A 21,743-nucleotide genomic window follows, 5' to 3' on the forward strand; every position below is an offset into this window, starting at 1 on the left:
TCCTAAGCACTGGATCTGGGAGAGAAGGAGGTTTGGTAAGAATGGTGATGTTTTTATACTGTAATGCTTGGGATCCAAAGCGCAAGTGCCTGTGAGACCCAGAATGGCTATCAGTACTGTTAACTCCACAGGCGGCCTGAAGCGGTGTCTGTTTGTTTTTCAATCATCACTGAAAAGAGTCACAAATTGAAACCCTGCATCTCTAGGTAAAATCATCATAAGGGTTCCCACCCCCATCTCTTGCTCACTTGGCAACAAAATAAGTGGCGTTCCTGGACGTCTTCTAATGAGCTGGCTGATTGGGCCCCAGTCAATCTATGCTTTTGATTCATTAGCCAAGGGGAATCCAGAGCTGTAAGAAAGCAAACTACTGGCATTATCACCACAGGAACAGTGATAATGACAATGATGAAGAATTACTGATTTCTGCTCAGCAAAAGCCACCCTGTACTTTCCTGAAACTTAGAAGAGAGGTATGCTATCTAAGAAGGGGACAGTCACCTTGCCTGTGCCCCTTCCCACTGCAGTACACACATACCACGACTTCATACCCTCTGGGTACAGTACTTTTCAGGGCTATTGTTTACTGCTGCTCTAAAAACCAAGACATGTGAAGTACAGGTTGCTCCTTATAGAGAATCCTTCAGTTGCCTGCAGAGCGGTGCCAAGAAAGAACCTGGGCTGCCTCTGCAGATACCTGGGCACTGGCCAAACTTGCACATGTGTCTTGTAAGTGCCTCCAGTTTGGGCAATTTCTATTACAGCTTCCCAGGCCGTGCTCCTACAAAATCGCTTAGTGCATCATCTTCACTCTCTAATGACGATGTAATTCCTCGTGGCTGTTAAAAGAATAGGGCCGTCTCAAATATACAGTACTATACTGGTATAGTACCAAATTCACGTGACACATACACAAATGTTGTCTTTCCTGTGACATTTTTCTTGAAATCTCCTTAGGTATTAAAGTTTGGGTGAGGCCAGGACCCAGAGGCAACAGTTTTATTCCTTCACATGCCAGTGCAATCAACGGCTTGTGTTTAGAATAAATATTTGAAACTCAGAAGCCTGTTAACAATGCAGCGCTTGATTGCTCTGAATTACTCTCACCCACAGCAATCAAGGGAGAAGTCCTTGGCACTAGCTCCATGCAAAAAACCTGCTTCCCAGCCTCCTCCATCTGCCTTCTGACTCTCTCTTCAAAGAATTCTCCACACACCACACAAAGGTCTCAGTTTTCTCCGTTAAATGCCACATGAATCCCACATTGAACATCTGACTTTTCTTCCCAGAGCACCACAGATTTAATTCAATACTTCCATGTTCCTGTATATTTAATGGAACCACCTTATCTTTTAACTCTTTGACTCAAACCCTTCTGCTGGTATCTTTCATTGGACACTGAAAATAGGGTTTTCTGTTGACTAGTTTTAGTTTTGAGACAAAATGTCATCTTGGTCTATTTTAAAGCTATGGTAACAATTAAGCTACTTTTCAATTAGTCAGAGGTGCCCATGTATTAAAATGCTCACAATTCTTACCACTTTTCCTTCTCCAAAACCCATTTGGTAAGCAATGTAATTTTTTTTCCTATAGTAGTATAGTTTTTCCTAAGGGTAAACTATACTAACCAGAGGTAATTAGAAGGTTAAATTTTGCTCAAGGCCAGGCTATCAGATTACAAGTCCTAATAAACCCTGCCGCGAGAAGACGTGCCTTTGTCTTGGGACCATTGAGAACTAGCCAATCAACAAAACAAAACACCTTCAATTCTATCAGAAACTCTCCCATCTAAACACAATGGAAAAGGAAAGCCAACACCAAAGCAAATAAAATGAAGTGGTTCCACTGCTGGCAACCCTTACCGTGGGGGGCAAAAACCCCCTGTGGACCGTGGCCGGGGCTCTGGCTCCTCCTGGGGCGGGGGAAGGGTGGCGAGGAGTCCAGGACTTGGGTGCAGGTAGAGGTATGCTCCATGCATGCTTGAACAGGACTCACCGCCTCCTGCCTGCCTGCCTGTCTGCCACTCAGTTCTCTAGTCTGGGTGGGAAGGGCCAAGATGGAAAAAAAAATGCGCAGGTTACTCACTGGCCTTCCCAGGCGGGGCGGGCACACCCAGGAGGAGAGAGAGGCCAGGCGCAGATAGGCAGATTCTTCAGAGATCTTGCTTCCGATTCCTTTTGTTAATACTTCCTGAACTTTCAACTCAATCTGCACAAGCGTGGGTACTTTGGGGAGGCAAACAACACTTGGGAAATTAGATTCCAAGAGCTCAATGCAAAGGTTACTCTGAAAAGGCCATGCTTTCCTGCACATACTTTTACATTTAACCCTGAAATTTGTTTCCACTGTTTCTGAGCATTAATCCTGGCACAGAAAATGAGAGTAACAGGCAACCTTGGTGCTGGGCCTGGAATGACCCGGAGCAGGCAAACCCAGATGCGATTTAGAGAATGAATTTCTCTATCAGGCACATTCTTGAAACAGGTATCTGAAAATCAAGATTTTAGAAATGGAGTCACATTGAAAATGCAAGAACTTGTTACCTGAGAGCCTGGCCTTTGATATAAATGGAGGGAATCCTTCAGTATTTTGTTTTGGTAAAGGTGGGTGTTCATGAACAAAGGCACAGCGGTATCACAATAGAAGGAGATAGATGAAGAAGGGTGAGGAGAACTAACACCTATTAGAACCAGGTACTTATCTCATTTATGCCTGAAAACATCCTCAGGAATTCCTCTTCCTCTTTCACAGGTGAGCACGCTGAGACCCAGAGGTTAGGTAACCTAGCTAGAGCTCAGGCAGCTAGTGAATGGAAAACTCAGGATTTGGACCCAGGTGTGTCTGAATCTAAGACCCAGCATCGTCCCACTGGACCACCAGGCACCTCTCCCACCATTCCTGAAGAAATACTCACCTTTCTTCTACTCGCAGTTGACAGAAGGCTAAGTCACCTTTTCTTAAATTTTTATACCATTTCCAAAACTGCTGTGCCATGAAATGTAATTCTACAGGATACTAATAGGTGTAATAAAGATGAAAAAAAAGTGCTGTGCAGGTTTCTTTACTGTAGCTCCTCACAACCTTTAATATGCTAATATATATATTGTGAATCTCCTAGCTCCAGACTTCGAGTGTCATGTTTCCTTTCCCAAAGGTTGTCTACTTGGGACAAGGAGATCTTCTGGGTTTGCGAAACACTTACAGAAATGGGTTATTTGTTGGACTCTTCTCCCCCTTTGCTCTACTCTGAATGTTGATGTCCTCCCAAAACTCCCATGCTGGAACCCAGTTCCCACTGTGATGGCGTTAGGAGGTGGGGCCTTTGGAACATGCTTAAGTAATGAGGGTGGAGCCCTCATGAATGGCATTAGTGCTCTTATAAAGGAGCCCTTCCACCACGTGAGGATACAACAAGGAGGACCCTTACCTGATCTCAGACTTCCAGCCTCCAGAATTATGAGAAATAACTTATTTCTGTTGTTTATATAATAAGTCACCCAGTCTGTGGTATTTTGTTATAGCAGCCTGAACAGACTAACACAGCTTCCTTTTTCTTTTCTTTTTTTTAAAATTTTTTAAACATAAAAAAACTCATGACAAACAATTTCAAACAGTATATAAGGATATAAAATAAAAAGTAAAAATCTACCTATTCTAGCAATCATTCCCATTCCCCAGGGGTAACCACTGTTAGGAATTTTTTATGTACCCGCTTCAGAAATGTTTGTGTTTGTAAAGCATATATGAATACCCTTTTAAAAATAACACAACTGGGATTAAAGTATAACCAGGGTGTGTTATTTGGCACTTTTTTTTTAAACTTAATAATGTATTTGGGATTTTCCGTATCAGCATATAGAATTGCTACTAGCAAGTCAGAGTCAAAAAAAGTAAAAGGTAGATCTATAATATAGGATTACTGCTTTACTAAAGGGTCCCCTACGTGGGTCACAGGATGCTTGGTGACTCAGTGTCAGAATGCCTGGATTCCCTTCCCAGCTCTGTCTAACCCCACACTTGACCCTTGTGTACAGGATGGAGAGGACCCTAAGACCTAAGCCACACTACCAGCCATTGTGAGGATCAACAACGATGATGACAATGACACCGCAGCAACCACTCGAGCATATTTCTTGTACATATTAATTCGATGAATCCTTACTTGCAACAATCCTTTGAAGATGTGCTATTATTATCCCCATTTTCAGATTGAGTGAGCCATCTCTGAGTGCACAGTAAGTGCCTGAAGTTCTATCAACAAAGTAAACATGATGTCAGCAACCCCAATCTTTGCCACGATATATTCCTCAAAGTAGCACTAGAAAGTGGGGGCCATTTTCCCTTAGGATAATGTATTGATAATTGGGGGTTCTGTTCCAACACCTGACCTTGGCTTCCTATAAATTCCAGATATAATAAGATCTTGTAAAACAGAGATACAAATCTCATTTAAAATAGCAGAATGATGTTCCATGCCTCAGAGTTTTTGAGAGATTAGTCCCTACAACCCTTCCTTTTTACTGATTAATGAAATAACATCCAGAAAATGTGTGGGTCACTTCTGGGCACATACCCTGTTACATTGTCTCAGTCATGAAACAATTTTTAAATGTGCACACATTTGAACCCCATATGACTACACAAGGGACTCCAACATATTCTATACGTACATTGTATCACAGAATATATTGTATCACAAACCTGACATAATATTAGTACACAAGTTAGAACAAGCATTAAATATTTAATTAGAAATAGCTTTTCTTGCCTCCTTAGAATTTAAAAGGTCATTTGAGAAATGATTTGACTGACTCATTTCTCTTAGAAAAACTGTCTAGGGAAAAAGGGAATCAATACCTTCTTACCCTCTCAATACGTTTTCCTAAAAAAGCCAGAGACCTTCAACATCAGTCCACCAGGTTTTTTCCCCTAACATAGTTGCAGAACACCTCTATAGTTTGGGAAATCACTCAGGGTCTTAGCTTGGTTTGGGGTGCCCATGCTTTGACCTGGTCCTCCTGCCAATCTCTCTCTCTCTTTTTATTCCCCATCCTTCTTCCCCAGCAAGGAAAGCCTTGAAGGTGAGGTAAGTCACAGAGGGGCCAACTGAGAGAAGGGAGGAAGAGGAGAGACTCTCATTCCCTTAATGTGGTTACAGTTGACTGCATGCTATGCATTTTACCCTAAGGGTTAAAAAAAAAAAAAAAAGGACGGAGGATCTAACTCCTTCCCTCTTCCGCTTTGACTCCCACCCCCAGTGCTAGAAGATAGATTTCAGCACAGCACCTAGAAGATGGTAGGAGCTTATTCAAGTGGGGGGTATTTGTCCCCTGTCCTGCCCTCTAATTTAGCATAACCTTCATGTCCAGTGCATTGTTTCTTACTCTCAATTATATTCAGTAACGACTGTCCATCCAGAAAGAAGTCAGGTAGCGCAGCCCTGCTCTGACAAAGGCACACGTTTAAAAGAAATGCTTGCTTTGGCTGCTGTGAGATCAGGAGTAAGGAAGGAACAGCAGTGCTTAATGGCATCCGAGACAGGGCTGGGGTGCCAGCTCCGCTACGTATGTTCTGGTCAACTCACAGGTCGGAACTCCAGCTTCCTGGTCTCTCGAGTGACGATAATATCATCTACCTCACTGGCTGTGATTGACGATTAACTGAAAGAAGTATGTGAAACATTGTTTAAACGGCAGAGTTCCAGGTAACAGCATGAATATCAGTAGTGACCATCACTGCTCTCAGCTCTAAATGTGCTGGCGGTAGAGCATGACAATTGCTTTAAAAGAGGAACTAAGTTGTTTCTGCTGTTCCTGATCACCCAGCCCATGGCCTACTCAGCTGCTGTTCCCAGAGCAGGTCCATCAGAATACTAACTAGTAGGTGAACACAATTCCAGTAGAAAATGGACCAGCTTATTTTTCATATGGACACAGATTTTTTTCCTTCATTCCTCTTGTTTTATCAGACCCTCTGAACTACTTCCTTTTAGCAATAATTATAAAACGTTTTTAAAAATTTTTTTGTGATGGAAAATTTCAAACATATATAAAAGTGGAGAGAAAGGTGTAACAAACCTCCACGTATGTATCACCAGCTTAATTATCAACGCATTCAAACCTTGTTTCACCTATATCCCTACCCACTCTGCATTATTTTGAAGCAAGTTCCCAGTATCACATCATTTTATCCAAAAACATTTCCGCATGTATCTCCAAAAGATAAGGATTCTGTTTATAAGCCTAACCAAAATATTACAGCAAAAAACTATAATTACTTTATATTATCCAATATCTAGTAAGTATTAAAATTTCTCCAAATGTCTCAAAGATTTTTTTTGCACTTTGTTCAAATCAATTCTGCAATTAGTTGATAAATGTTGTCTTTTTTAATATAAAAGTTCTTTTTTCATCTTTTTTTTCCTTTCTATTTATTAAAGAACCTGGTTCTTTTTTCATATAGTTTGTCCCACAATCCACATTTTAATGATGTTGTGATTTAACAAGTTCCTCTGCCCCCCGTGTTTCCATGAATTCATAGTTAGATCTAGAGGCTTGATGAAATTCATATTTGATTTCTGGATAGAATAGCAAATTGATAGGTGGCATTGTGTACTTCCATCAGGAGGCAACTCATATCGATTACCTCTGATTTTCGATTACCTCTTAGCGGCCATTGAGAATCAGTGCCTAGGTATTATTTCATAGGGATTGGAAAATGGTGATTTTCTCCCATTACTTTTTCATTTATTAATTGGGATGCTATTATTATTAAAGGTTTATATTTGCCTGAAATGAAAGCATCTATTTCCCACTTCTGCTTTTGGCCATGAGGCTTTATGTTAGCAGTATATCAGAGTTCCTTTCTATCTACATATTTTATTAAAATCTATTATACTGAAAAGATGATCAAGTTAAAAAAAAAAAAACTACTCAATTAGATTTCTGGGGAAAACAACTGGGAAACATCATCCCGAAATCTTCACTCCAAGGGTAGAGAAAGACGGGTCCACAGTACATCATTCAGATTCATACTTGATTCTTATGAGTTCTATGATTTTGGTCAAAGTTTAACATTTTGACACCCAGTTTTCTCATCTATAAAATAGGGATACAATACCTACTTTGTGGTTTCTGTGAGGATTCATGATAAAGTATGCAAAGAGCCTGTTCCAGTGTCCAAAAAATGAGTAGATGCTCAATAAAATGTAGTTACTACTAGTTGCAGCACTGTCTCCTCCAGACCTAGTTGCTTAATAAATCCTGGATGAATAAATAAAGGGACGTTGGGTTTACTTTGTCCCAAGCTGATGATGGCTTTAAGATGCTGGGGACATAGAAGTGAACAAAACAAAGTCTCTGCTCATGAATTTACATTTAATCGTATAAAGGAATGGAAATGGGCATTATTTGTTCCAGGATAATAATTATTCCAGTTGGCTATTTTGAAAATAAGTACTGTTGGTGACCCACAGGGTTGGGGCAAGAGAGAGGAACAGGATCAACTCAATTACATCACTAGAGACGTAAGAAGGAATCAATTTTCTCCATAAGAACGATAAATCAGTACTGTTATTACCTTTGACTTGGCCTGAGGTACACTGAAGGCTCACCTAGTGTACTGGGTTCAACTGTATCTTCCCAAAAGGTAGGTTGATGTCCTAACCCCCAGAACCTGTGAATATGACCTTATGTGGAAATACAGTCTTTGCAAACGTAATCTATTTAAGATAAGGTCATACCAGATTAGAGTGGGCTCTAAATCCAATCACTGGTGTCCTTATAAGGGACAGGGAGACACAGAGATACACGGGGAAGACCATGTGGGGATGGACTCAGAGATTGATGTTATGCTACCATAAACCAAGAAATGCCAAGGATTGCCAATAGCACCAGATACTAGAAGAGGCAAGAAAGGATTCTTCCCCACAGCCTTGTGAGAGCGCACGGCCCTCCTGACACACTGACCTCGGATTTCTAGCCTCCAGAACTATGAGAGAATAAATTTCCCTTGTTTTAGGCCACCCAGTTTGTGGTAACTTTTTCGGGCAGCTCTAGGAAGCTAATACATCCAGTGAACCCAGACCAAAGATCTGGACCAGTCAGCCTACTTGCGGCTCAAACTGTTTAGTGGGATAAAGAGAGCAAAGGTGAGGGGAGGGGGTCCTAGACAGGAGAAGTTGAATCAGTTTTAGTTCATCTTACATCAACTAGGCCCATGACGGACTCTTCAAAGCTGTGCAAGTACCAACAGGTAAGCCTGCTTTACCTGAAAAGCAGGTAGACAGAAGCCACAGAACTTGTTGGCACTGATACCTGAGGAATGAGAATGTTCTTTGAGAAGTTTGGCGGGGGAAACAGTGACATCCTCTTCTACAGGGTAAAGGAGAAACACTAACACTGCCCAGATGCAGTGGGAGAAACATTCTACCCTAGGCACCTACCTCTCTACATTTATTGTATCTCAGGAAGGCTCGATGGCCTAACGGAAAAGCTGCTAAGCACTCCCCTAGTTACCTAGCCATGCTGAGCCTCTGCTACTGCCCCCCTCACACTATGAAAAGAGGTCAACACAATAATGCAGTAAAGAACTCAGCCTGTGAGAGGTGCTGGGCTGGCACCCTCTGTAACGTCACTGTCTAGATACCTGGTATAGGAACTAGTGGTATGGCCATTCACAGACATCCACTCAGCCCCTTTTCCGTGCCGGGGAACTGGGCTGGATGCTGAAGAGACTAAGAATGAGCTACACTTTTTGATAAATTAATTGTCTTGGGGATGTGGGATTGGGGATGGCTCCTTTTTTTGTTTCCCTTAAAATGTCTTTTAATTTTATAATAATGTTTTATAATGAAATACTTAAAATTAAAACTCTGATCTAATTTAAAAAAAAAGATGTGGGAAAAGCTGCCACACGTGTATGTGTATATACGCATGTAGTTTATATATATACGTATATATCCACACACACACACACACACACATTGCTCAATCCTCCCACAAGGCACAGCACTAGGTGCCTCGGGAGACGGGTACCCTCACCAATCTCCAATTTACCCTCACCCCCACTGCACTAACACTGGGTCAGTAGCACATGATTTAGCACGTAATTGGTGGCTAATTATTTCAGGTGTGCTAGTTTTATTTTCCCAGGTTAGTTCCCCCAGGGCAGGAATTACCTCCTTTCACACCATCTGTTAGCACCCACTCAAAAGCCCACCATGCCCCAGGATTAGCTGGCCTTACAAACTAGACGATGCAATAGACTTCTTTGGACCTTTCTGGAAAACAAGCCATAACAAGTTGCCTAGTGATTATGTTAAGTCAAGGAAGGAAGCAGAAGAGAGTATGACTAAGAGTTCTGCTCACATATAGGGTCTGCTTCTTCACTTCCTATTGGTTCACCCTGAAATGGCACCACCAAGACCACAGGGCAAAACATAGCAAGAGCCACCTGTGAGGCACCAGCACCTGAAAAAGAGATGTGTGTGTGTGTGTGTGTGTGTGTGTGTGCATGTGTACACTGCCATGTGTATAATACTGGAGGGCTGGAGCAAATAAAAGGCCTCTGGAATTTTATTGTTCCTTCACGACTGCCACAAATGCTTTGGATGCTTGCTGGAAGCAACCAGGATAATTTAGCCCCTCCCATCTTTGGAAATGTGGACAGGAGTACTATGTGCAAGCCACTGTGCTAAGTACTTTAGATCTGCTCCTCTACTTACTCCATTCAGAGGCTCTCACCTCAGGTAGCACTAACCCTGTTTCAGGGGTTGGGAAGCTGCCTAGAAAGGGCAGAGCTGGTATGCATCTCCTGTCTTGGTGACCCCAGCATAGATTTTCTGCGTGACCACAGTTCCACCCTATTGGGAGGGAGGGGAGAGAAAAGTATTAAGTAAAGTTGTTAGTCCCTAGCCCTTTTTCTCCCCTACTTGCATCCATCACTCACCAGTATGAGCAATGAACTCTGACCAGAGACCCTTAAATGATGCCACAAAGCTGCCTCTATGCATCTCTCTATGCTTGGACAGAGGAGAAAAAGATGACCTCGTTGAAGCTGCCGAATGAGGGTTAAAAGCTGCATCCTCCCTCCTCTCCACACAGAGCAGCTAATCGAGGTCACAGCCATAGAAACCAAACAAAAGGCTCCCAGGAGCCCACACATCCTCGCCTCACTGCTGCCAGCCACTGTGGGAAGGGAAAAGGGAGCGCCCGCCCTCCTTCATTCCTCAACAGCTTAATGAAGATTTGGCCTGTCATCTTCCCAGGGAACAAACCCCATGGCTGTCTGAGATTGATTTTTATTCTCAAACAACACAGCAGATCCTCCTTTAAAACCAAAAGTCAGCAATAAAATGGATCATAAACATGTGTATGGGGTTATAACCCCCCAACTACTCTAAAGTGGCTGGATTTCTCCCAGCCCCCCGGGGTCTGTCAAAACCAAATTCCTGAGCAAGTTCCCCATGTCACCACTGGGGACGGCGAGGTTGGTGGAGTCCATGGCTCTCACAGGGCTGCTGCCACAAACAGCTCTCTTAGGCCACATCCCCTGTGGTCTCAAAGTGATGGGCGTATTTGTCTGATATCATTTATTAGCAAATGAGGATATCCAGCTGGCTTTGCAGATTTGAGATGATTCTGAAAAAAGTCACATTTACACTCTAAAATGTCCAAGATTCTAAGCACATAAATGACAAAAAAAAGAGTACTTTGTATACATCATAAGCAAGCACTATTTTTTAATCCAGCAAAGAAAACTGAACCATTGCCTTGTTAGACTTATTTTATTTATGCGTTTTAAAATCGCTCTTCTGGGGATATAAATTCCAGGAAAAAAGTCATCATTATTCGAAAATTAAACATATTTTACTGTTGAGGTCTCCAAATGGGCGTGAGTATATTAAACCTACCTCAGCGCCTTGAACTTCTTTTGTCACCTTTGTAGAACTAAGCTGAACTGTAAACTGTTTCTGAGACTGACGATATATAGCTCTTTTCAGATAAGGAAGAAGATGTCATACAGAAAAAAGATTGGGTTTATCCTTTATAGATCCAAGGCGTGGTGACAATAACTATAATAACAGTTATCAGTATACTGGAAGAACTGACATCTATTAAGCACACCTATAGTATCAAGCAATGTATTAAATACATTAAATACATTTCTCATTCACCTTATCAATCCTATGAAATTACTACTATGATTGTTCTAATTTTGTAGACAAAGAAACTGAAGCTCAGAAAAGTTAAGTGTTTTCTACAAGGTCAAACTGCTAATAAGTATGGAAGCCAGTGTTCAAACCAGGCAGTTAGTTGCCAAAGGACTAGTGGGTAGATAGTAAACATGGCTTGAACATGGAATGGGCTGCCTCTCTAGTGACTGCATCCTTCAAAGTTAGGTATTCAGGCAGGAACTGCCATACTAAGGACTCATATACACATTATTATTTATAAAATAGATAACCAATAAGGACCTACTATATAGCACAGGGAACTCTACTCGATACTCTGTAATGACCTATATGGGAAAAGAATCTTAAAAAGAGTGCATATATGTACATGTATAACTGATTCACTATCTGGACACCTGAAACTAACACAACACTATAAATCAACTATACTCCAATAAATAATTTTTTACAAAGAGCTTCACTTGGGACCTTGGCAAACTATCTGCTCTGGTCCCCGGTGAGGCTCAGTTCTTCAGATTCCATGATACTGAGCTACTTAGTAGCAATATGATTTTATTTTCCAGATTTGAACAGATTCTCTAGTTCCATTTTCCCACATTTATCAGGAAGTTCGTAGGTCATTCAAAAAGCAGAGAATCCGTTTGTCGTCACACATGATATTCACATTTCTGTCTAAAGAAAAGAGCTTGGTTTGCACACCTGTTCCCAAATGACTTCCCTTTCTTCTTCTTGGAAGCAGATGGTAAAATATGTCTTGGTCAAAGTTTCTGTTCTAAAGCCAAGAGGCTCATCAGTGAGAAGGATGCTACACAGCACCTGCAGCTCACTCTACTCTTAAGCGAGCCCCAGTTAGAAGGGATGTCAAGGTTCACGCGTGGCAGTGAGGCCAGAGACGATTCCGTCAAACCAGCCAGCCAGCCTTCGGGAAGTGACTGTGCCAGGGCGTTAGTAGTTGGCCAAATCCGATACCCACTTCCTTTCTGCTGGAAGCGTGCATCTAAGAAGCATCTATAATGGAGAAGTGAAATATTCGATTTGTTGAAAGACTGCTTATTTTGTCTGGCTTGACTACTTTTTTCCTTCACTTCACTTACTTAAATATTAGGCCACAATTCAAATCCCACCACACACTATGGAGCTTTCAAAACAAAGGACTTGGGAAAGGTGCTAATTTCATCATCCAGGCTTGAAATAATTTAGAATCTTGACCAACTTTCTAGAACCTCTAAAACAGTGACAACCACCACCTATTATTATTATGAGGGCCGACAGCTAGGATTTTAGGCCTCAAGCAAGCTCTTCATACCTTCCTCTCTTTCTACTTCCACGTCTTTCTCAACTTTGCCAAAACACCCTCCCTGGGCACCTGGAAGGAAAGAGGGACATATCTTGTTTATCAGGAGCTGAAGCACTTTGGCTGATGTTACTTCCACAAGCGAGGCTGGCACAAGGAACCACTGGCAAGCCTAAGTCAGAAATAATGCAGAAGGAAGATGGGGAAGGGGCAAGACACGTGGAGTAGGAACACCCTACAGCAACGGGTGCGCCATCCCAGGGAGCCAGGCAGCTCTTCTGAACAAAGACTTGCTGCCGATTTTTTTTTTTTTTGCAGTACACGGGCCTCTCACTGTTGCGGCCTCTCCCGTTGCGGAGCACAGGCTCCGGACGCACAGGCTCAGCGGCCATGGCTCACGGGCCCAGCTGCTCTGCGGCATGTGGGATCTTCCCGGACCGGGGCACGAACCCGTGTCCCCTGCATCGGCAGGCGGACTCTCAACCACTGCGCCACCAGGGAAGCCCTTGCCGCTGATTTTAGATACAAGAGTCAGCACTAACGAGAGTGACCCATTCTCTGCATGAAGACTGACCAGAGACACTCTCCAAGACACTACCCAATAACCATCTGTGTGCTAATGGAATGGAAAGGAAAAAGGAAGAGAGAAGAAACTAGAAGAAAGAAAAAGGGAGGGGGAAGAGGTCTCACTACAAGCCCTAATCATGTCCCTCTTCACCCCAAACGCTTCCTGTCATATCCATCTAACAAGATGTGCAGAGATGGTCTAGAGAGATGGACAGAACAGGACAGGAAGGTGCTGAGTGAGGAATATCCACTGCTTCACCTCTCAAGAGCTGTTTCTAATTTTGGTTCTGTGGATACAGCTAGACTGTCGGTCATGCTGGACAGACTGAAGGGAGAGACAAAGGTCTAAATTAAAGGAAGACCAGGAATTCATACCACGGCTATGGGTTCTGCAAGTTTCATAAATAATACTCTTGGATTTACTATGGAGTCAGTCCTGCCAAAATTTACAAGGGGATGTGTAACCTAGTTGAGGAAAGTCATCAAAAAATGTCAGCATGAGAGGAAGCAAGATCAAAATAAATTATTTGTTAAGAGTATTATTTGTTAATGGAGCATATTTAGAAGAAAGAGAATTTGGGGGTGGTGAAGAGAGACAGATACACAATATGCAAGGCAGACACTGAAAGAGCAAGGTTCTTGAAGAGGCAATAGGATTAATTCAAGGCTTTTTGGTTTTCAGTAGAGCTCAGGGGCACAGAGGTTACACATATGTGGTAGGGGTTACTCAGGATTGAGAACTGGCCAAAGGGATATAGTGGCAAGTCAAAGAGCTAACGATTCTAAGGCTGTTGGTAGAACACTGAAGAAAATTACCCTTGGGGTCCAGGCTGGGTAGGAAGGAAAGTGAAGCCAGAAGATCACTGAGAGAAGTTCCAGGCAGCAGTGAGACCCAAAGTTTGGCATGCCACTGGACAGCTGAGAGGGCAACTGCCCATAATACCTGCCCTCTACATAGTATTCATGGTTTAGAAGTTAACTTGACCATGCATACCTCATTTTATTCCTCAATAAAACCTGGGAAGTAGTTACATCGACTAGGTATCATTATGGCCATGTTCCAGATGAAGAAACTGAGGCTGAGAGGCACAAGTGATTTCCCAAAATCTTATCACTGCTAAGTGGGAGAGTGAGGCCTCCAAATGAGCTCTTCTGACTACTAGTCCAATGCTCGTTCCACTAGCCAAGGACTCCACATCACTGGAAATAACATTAAGGGGAGGATGGGCTTGGACAAGACAGTCAAGGGCCAGAGTCAGCAATGCACATGCACAACCTGGGCAGAGGATGGTGGAAGTGGACATGGAGGTTTATTTAAAATTGTGGAACAGTGGCAGCTCCATAATGGCATGAAAGTAACCAGGGGGCAAGGAGATGATGCCAGTCCTTCCAAGGTTGAGGAAATTAGAGCCACAGGGAAGGGAAGCCAGATGACTTTAGGACAAGAAAGTATAAGGAGAACAATGTACAGGTAGAGGACGTAGACTATTTTCTCACCATCAACAAGAGTTTGAAAGATACAAGATGGCTCAGGTTGGAATGAGTGAATGAATGAAAGGCAAAGGAGCAGGGCAAAGGGGCTCTGGCCTCAGATGAATAATGAGCGACAGCAAGGATGAGGGAGACCATGGGTCAGGAGGGGGTGGGGCTGTGACAGTGACAGGAAAGGAGTAGTTGCTACAGAAGCTGTGGAACATTCCCAAGGTTCCAAGTCCTAGTCCCAGGGTTCTAACTGGAGTATTAGTGTGAGGATGTGAACATCACTGTGAGCTTTAGATGAGACAATGTGTATAAAAGTACCTGATGGTACCTGGCAAAGAGCAGGTGCTTGATTAACCTTTGGTTGAAACTGAAGTTAAGTCATGTGGACTTCGGGAAATTTTCTCCTCACTGTTGACTTTTGTCTTTCAGCCAAATACTTACTGTATACTATTACAGCAACGTGTTTGAGGTGATCTAATAATGAATCAGACATTGACACTGCTTTTAGCCTCAAGGCACACTGATAGAGACTACAGCGTAATCTGATGGTGAATATTCACTTGTTCAGCAAATAATTATTGAGCATCTATTATGTGCCAGGCACTTGGTGATGCACCAGTGACAACAGAAAGTCCCTGTGAACAAGGAGTTCATGTGGGCAAAATAGACAATTAGAAACAGACAAATATTATCAAGTGGGGTTAAGTGCAATGGAAAACACAAAGCAGGGTAGGGAGATAGAGAGTAAATAGGGCACAGAAGGCCCTGTGTCAGATGGGGTGATCTGGGAAGGCCTCCATGAGGAGGTGACAACTGAGCAGAGACCTGAATGGAGTAAGGGAGTGAGATGTGTGACAGTCTTGAAGAACAGTCTTCCAGACAGAGGGAATAGCAAGAGAAAAAGCCCCAAAGCAAAGAAAAGCACATGAGCCAGTTCTGAATGAATATGATAAAGCAGAAGGTAGTAAGTGATACAGTGAAGCTGCTGTGGTAGAGAAGTTACTCCCGCCTTGGGGTGTTGGTGTATTTGGGGAGAGCATGATGAGGAATCAAGGCAGGCTTCCTGGAGGTACTGGCATCTGAGATGGACCATGATGGAGGAACTATTTGGACCCATGGCAAAGAACACTGTCAATCAAAGCCCAAAAGGAGAAAAGCAAAGGACGTGCGTGGGGGACAAAGAACCGTTTGGTTTGGATGGACAGCACATCTGATAGAGGGCAGTGGTTGACAATCAGGAAGGAAAGGTAAGATAAGACCAAAATGTGGAGGGAGGGAGAAAGGGCAGAAGGGAAGGAAACATACAATTTTTGAACTATCCATCAGGCATGAGGATAGGTACTTTATATGATTTCACTTATTATTTATTTCAGTAAATAAAAATTTCTTCCATTAAACAAAATAAATATTTCTTTTAGTAAGTAGCTCCTAATACACATTGCCAAGCTCATGCTAAAGATGACAAACTGAAGCTAGGTTAAACCCAAGAGTGAGCCATGGATGCCACAGTAAGGAGGTCAGAGTTTAGGCAGGGAAGTCATGGAAGGTTTGTGGACACAGGAGGGACACAGGCAGCACTGTGCCACCCTGGGATGAACACAGTGTGGAGTGTGGTTCCAGGGTCGGGGACAAGCAAATGATGGTACAGACCTCGGACTACCAACTGACGGGATTAACTGTCTTGTTTCTTTTGTATAGTCGGCCTTTTTGCATCCAAGGATGAGAAACAGCGGATATGGAGCACAGACTGTATTCATTATATTACGTCATTTTACACAAGGGACTTGAGCATCTGCAGATTTTGGTATCCACAGGGGCTCCTGTGGTCCCTGCAGATACCAAGGGATGACTGTATTCCCAAGGTCACGGGGCATAGTGATTGGTCTATATTAGGTTGCCAGTACTTGATTAATAGCCCACCCAATTTGAAGTTCAGAAACAAGAAAAGCACAGCACCTGCTCAATCTAGTCCTTCTTTTCTTGGGACTCATGTTCCATATGAGAGACTTAGGGCTGTTCTTTCAGACCTGCCCAAAGAAGGCTTTTCTTAGACTTTTCAAACTGTAAGGCAAAGTATCAAGAAGGTCCTCAATCTTTGAAAAGCTGGATTTGTTTGTTTTTTCAAATAAAGCAAATTGTGGTGTAACAATACAATAAAACACTACTCATCAATAGAAAGGAATGAATTTATGCAACATGGATGAATCCCAAATAATAATGTTGAGTGAAAGAAGCCAAATTACAGAACCTACTGTATGATTCCATTTATACAAGATTCTTAAAATCTCAAGCGAATCTTTGTAGGCAGAGTAGTGGGTGCCTGGGGCAGGAGATGGGGGGGTAGTGAGAAAGGAGGAATACAAATAGATAGCAGGAACTTTCGGTGGAAGATACGTTCATTATCTTGATTCTAGCGATGACTTCACGGATGTAGACATGTTTCAAAGCTCATCACACTGTACCCTTTAAAAGTGTTTCGTTTATTGTGTGTCTATTATACCTCAATAAAGCTGGAGGAAAAACATAATGGTCTACAGATCTTAAACAGGGTCCCTATAATCAGGGGAGATAAACACTACAGATTTCTATACGTTTTGTGGCACAGCCTCTTGTGTTCATGAACATTTGTGTTCTCTGCTTTCCAGGCATGTAACGAGGCCACATTCTCCAGCCTCTCTGGCAGGAAGGCATGGCCAGGCCCCGCGTTCTGGCCAACAGATCGTGCACGTCCACTTCCCACCCGCCACCTGAACAGAGGAGACTCTGAGCACAGCAATGGGTCCCTGAACTCTGGAGCACAGCACCCTGTCGCCACCCTGCACTCACAGTCGAGTGGATGAGAAATAAACTTGAACTGTGCTAATCCACTGAAATCTTGGAGTTGTTAAAGCAGTTAGCCGCCTATGTATAATTTATATAAGGACATTATATAAATTATTTCAGTATTATTAATATCAATATATAAGTATATCAAATATATATGAGGTATAATATAAAGTATTGATATGTCATGAAAATTAATAAGCCTTAGTTTCCTCCTCTGTGAAAAGGCAGGATAGTTTTCTCCTTATCTCACAGGCTATAATAAAGAGTGAATAAAATTATGTATGTATTTGAAAGCTTTTTGAAAACAAGTGTGTTTTTACCTACAATAGAATTACCTTAACTGCCATTAAAAATGTCCATATTTGATATCCTTAGGCCAAGTTCATAGTATTACCTCCAGCAAGGACCAGATGACTTTTCTTTGTTCCAACTCAGAAAGACTCTCAGCTCTAGTAAGTGCCTCATATTTGATATAATCTGAGCAGACATGACCTGAAAACCATTCATAGGGATAATTCTTTCTGGTACAAGATGGGAAATGGATAGGTAGATACATTCAAATGTAAATTCACAAATAATGGATACTTTAAAAAATAAAAATACTATCTGCTCTTCTTCACATTAGGGGCTTTATTTATATTCTCTCATTTTATAAATTTTTTACCAAGATGTGGCCCTGAATTCTATTTCTGGAGGGTCACAAAGAGAGTGAAGCAAGGTAGATGTATTGATAACCCAAACCATCACTACTGGAAAAGGAGCCTCAAAGCGCACTGAATGTTAGCAATTCAGGAACAGAAATGCGAGCAACTGGAGTGCAGAGGGCACATACCTGCCCAGTCACAGAACTCCAGTCAACTCCCGGGATTTCATCCAGGCTCTTCTGGGTAGCACTACCATACATACGATAACAAAAAGTTCTGCCAATACCATATTTAAAGATATACAGATATATTTTGTTTTTTACAGATTGAAGGTGTGTGGTGACCCTGAATCTAGCAAGTCTATCGGCGCCATTTTTTCCAATAGCATTTGCTCATTTCATGTCTCTGTGTCACGTTTTGCTAGTTCTCACAATATCTCAAACTTTTTCATTATTACATTTGTCATGGTGATCTGTGATCAGTGATTTTTGAAGTTACTATTATAACTGTGGTAGAAAGGGCAAGAGAACTAGAATTAGAAGGGGAGCCTGAAGATGTCACTGAATTGCTGCAATCTCATAATAAAACCTTAACAGATGAGGAGTTGCTTCCTACAGATGAGCAAAGAAAGTGGTTTCTTGAGATGGAAACTACTCTTGGTGAAGATGCTGTGAAGACGGTTGAAATGACAACACATTTGCGATAATGTATCTAATGACAACAGCATTCAGAATATTGCATAAATTTAGTTGATAAAGCAGTGGCAGGGTTAGAGAGGATTGACTCCCGTTTTGAAAGAAGTTCTACAGTGGGTAAAATGCTATCAAACAGCACTGCATGCTGCAGAGAAATCATTCCTGAAAGGAAGAGTCAACCAACGTGGCAGACTTCATGGCTGTCTAGCTTTAAGAAGTTGCCACAGCAACCCATCCTTCAGCAACCACCATCCTGATCAGTCAGCATCAAGGCAAGACCCTCCACCAGCAAAAAGATCACAATTCGCTGAAGGCTCAGATGATGGTTCGCATTTTTTAGCAACAAAGCTTTTTTTAAATTTTATTTATTTATTTTTGGCTGCGTTGGGTCTTTGTTGCTGCACGCAGGCTTTCTCTAGCTGTGGCGAGCGGGGGCTACTGTTGGTTGCAGTGCACAGGCTTTTCATTGCAGTGGCTTCTCTTGTTGCAGAGCACAGGCTCTAGGTGCTCGGGCTTCAGTAATTGTGGCACATGGGCTCAGTCGTTGTGGCTCATGGGCTCTAGAGCGCAGGCTCGGTAGTTGTGGCACACAGACTCAGTTCCTCCGTGGCATGTGGGATCTTCCTGGACCAGGGCTCAAACCCATGTCCCCTGCATTGGCAGGCAGATTCTTAACCACTGCACCACCAGGGAAGCCCCCAAAGGATTTTTTAATTAAGGTATCTATCTTGTTTTTTAGACATAATGCTATTGCACACATAACATACTAGAGTGTGAACATAACTTTTATATGTACTGGGAAACCAAACACTTTGCCTGACTCGCTTTATTGCAATATTCACTTTGTTGCAGTGGTCTGGAAGGGAAGCTGAAATGTCTCCGAGGTCTGCCTGTACAATCTTCTTTCCTTAGACACCAGTACTGAGGGTTTAAGGAAGGATGACAAAATCCTGGAGTTGAAAACAAAGATTAACAGCTCACAACTGGTTGCTTTCTAAATGCGTAGTGCAAGCAGCAGACACTCAGTGTAAGGGAGGTGGGGGGACTGGATTGAAATATGCCACAGTGGAAAATGCCTCCACAGTCCCAGCATCCTCTTTGGGAAAAGGACAATTACTTGGCAAAGGGAAAGCAGCAAGTCTCCCGGGATACATTCCGGCTCAAACTAATAATGTGTTGCTTGAGGCAACCAATTTGTCCAAACAAACCAATTCTGAAGAGGAGGAGGGGCGAGGCACCTCATGAAAGTAAACCTGGCATGGGCTCCCTACCCCCATCCAGCCCTCCCCCTCCCCCCACCCTCCCTCCCTCCCTCCTCTTCTCAGGGAAGCTTTTCTTCCTGATTCTAATTCTGCAGAAAAATGCCATAGACACAAGTGGTTTCACAAAGCATGCTGAGTGAGCCCACCCTTCAGTCAATGAGAACAGAAAGAATAAAAGAAACTGCCTTTCTGTAAAGGCAGTTTACAGAAACTAGCCAAGGACATAAAGGAGAACCTCTTCGGAGTTCCACTTGGCCGTTTTTCCACAACTTAAAAGAATTTTCCTCCCATTGACTAAGTCCTAGCTCTAAAACATGAGGAATTCTGAAAACCGCATTATATCGCTATCATCATAATGACTACTCCTTATTTTACTCACTGAACCCTCAAAATAAACCTGCAAGCTCAGTATTATCATTATTATTTCCATTCTACAGTTGAGGAAACTAAAGGTCACTGAGGTTAAATAATCTGCCGAATGTCACAGAGCAGGGGAGTAGCAGGAGTGGTCTTTGGTCTGTCAAACTCAGAAGATCATGGCTTTCCATCACTCTATATCTACTTCCTGCAAAGAGTAAGCAACTAGCATCATGCCAGCGAAAAATCACAAGTATATGACAGCAATGTTTGAAACAATGGCCTCCCCCACAAAGCAAACAGGCCAGCACTCAACCCCCAAACAAACAGGCCAGCCCCCAAACAAACACAAATAGCACAGAAGAAATTTTAAAATGCTCTAGTAACATATTTAATTTTCTAAGTGGAAGTATTTTCATTCTCACAGAGCGGAGGTCCCTGTGCTATACATCATGTTCCCACTAGCTATCTATCTTACACATGGTAATGTATTTATGTCAAGCCTAATCTTCCAATTTGTCCCGCCCTCCTCTTCCCACCCTGTGTCCACATGTCCGTCCTCTTAAACTCCGCCCTGTAGGACTGGGTGCAGTGAAGTGGTCCTTGCAGAGAGCTCAGCCACAGGACGGGCAGAGCTGCACAGCGTCAACAAGCCTGGACATCAATCCTAATTCTGTCCCTTAACTAATGTGTGGCTCTGGGCATTGGTGTTGTCATCTATAAAAGGAAGATCATAACACTACAAAGAACACCACAGAAAGTAATGAATAAAAGGCACTACAGTTGTCACCTCCTCTTCAAGACTAGTGCATTAGCAATTCTAAAAGGAACTTGCAAAATCTCTGGTTGGAGGTCACAGGTTTTTTTATTAAGTACTTAAAAAATATCTAGTTTAGATAATCTGTATGTAGCACAGCATCTTAAACTCTACCACTCTTTCTCAGATTTTGGTCTACATAGATGGTTCAATAATCACAAGGACCTATTTCAATATCACAGAAAAGCTTTCCCCAAATCACCTTCTTTGCACTCTCTGAGCTAAATAAATAGGAAAGGAAAATATGGCTGCTTTGGTCAAAGAACATATAGGATAAGTGAAATTCTGAGATACCCAGACAGAGAGAGAACCCCCCACTGCACCCACGCACATACGTCAATTGTTTTTTAGAAAATTTAAAAGACTATAGTAAAACCCAAATAAGAACAGGAAAACAAAATGAATGGACACGACTGGATAAATGGCTAACGTGTGAAAACACAGGAAAAAAGTCTTATTTACACACTGGCTGCACCTATCTGTTCTCTTTTAGTTCTTCCCTGTCATGAAGTTACATTTCAATTAGCAAATACACTTAAGCCTAGATAACTGGAGAACAGGATTGGGAACAAGGGTCTTCTAGCCCTATATCAGAATAGTTAATT

General features: G+C 42.4%; 1 protein-coding gene across 5 annotated transcripts in view; it reads right to left on the bottom strand.

The window, feature by feature from the left end:
- The window catches only part of STON2 (stonin 2), a 154,725-nt gene that overhangs the window by 63,462 nt on the left and 69,520 nt on the right, over positions 1–21,743 (bottom strand). The window contains exon 1 of one of the 5 annotated variants that reach the window (XM_029238561.1): positions 1,863–2,201. The exons of the other annotated variants lie outside the window; for them this stretch is intronic. Coding sequence (XP_029094394.1) covers positions 1,863–1,974 — 112 coding nt within the window. The 5' untranslated portion in view covers positions 1,975–2,201. Of the gene's footprint in view, positions 1–1,862; positions 2,202–21,743 lie in introns of those variants that run through there. 5 annotated transcript variants of the gene reach the window in all.

This window comes from Monodon monoceros, unplaced genomic scaffold, assembly GCF_005190385.1.
Source record: "Monodon monoceros isolate NGI ecotype Baffin Bay Population unplaced genomic scaffold, NGI_Narwhal_1 Super_Scaffold_21, whole genome shotgun sequence".
Classification (NCBI taxonomy): domain Eukaryota; kingdom Metazoa; phylum Chordata; class Mammalia; order Artiodactyla; family Monodontidae; genus Monodon; species Monodon monoceros.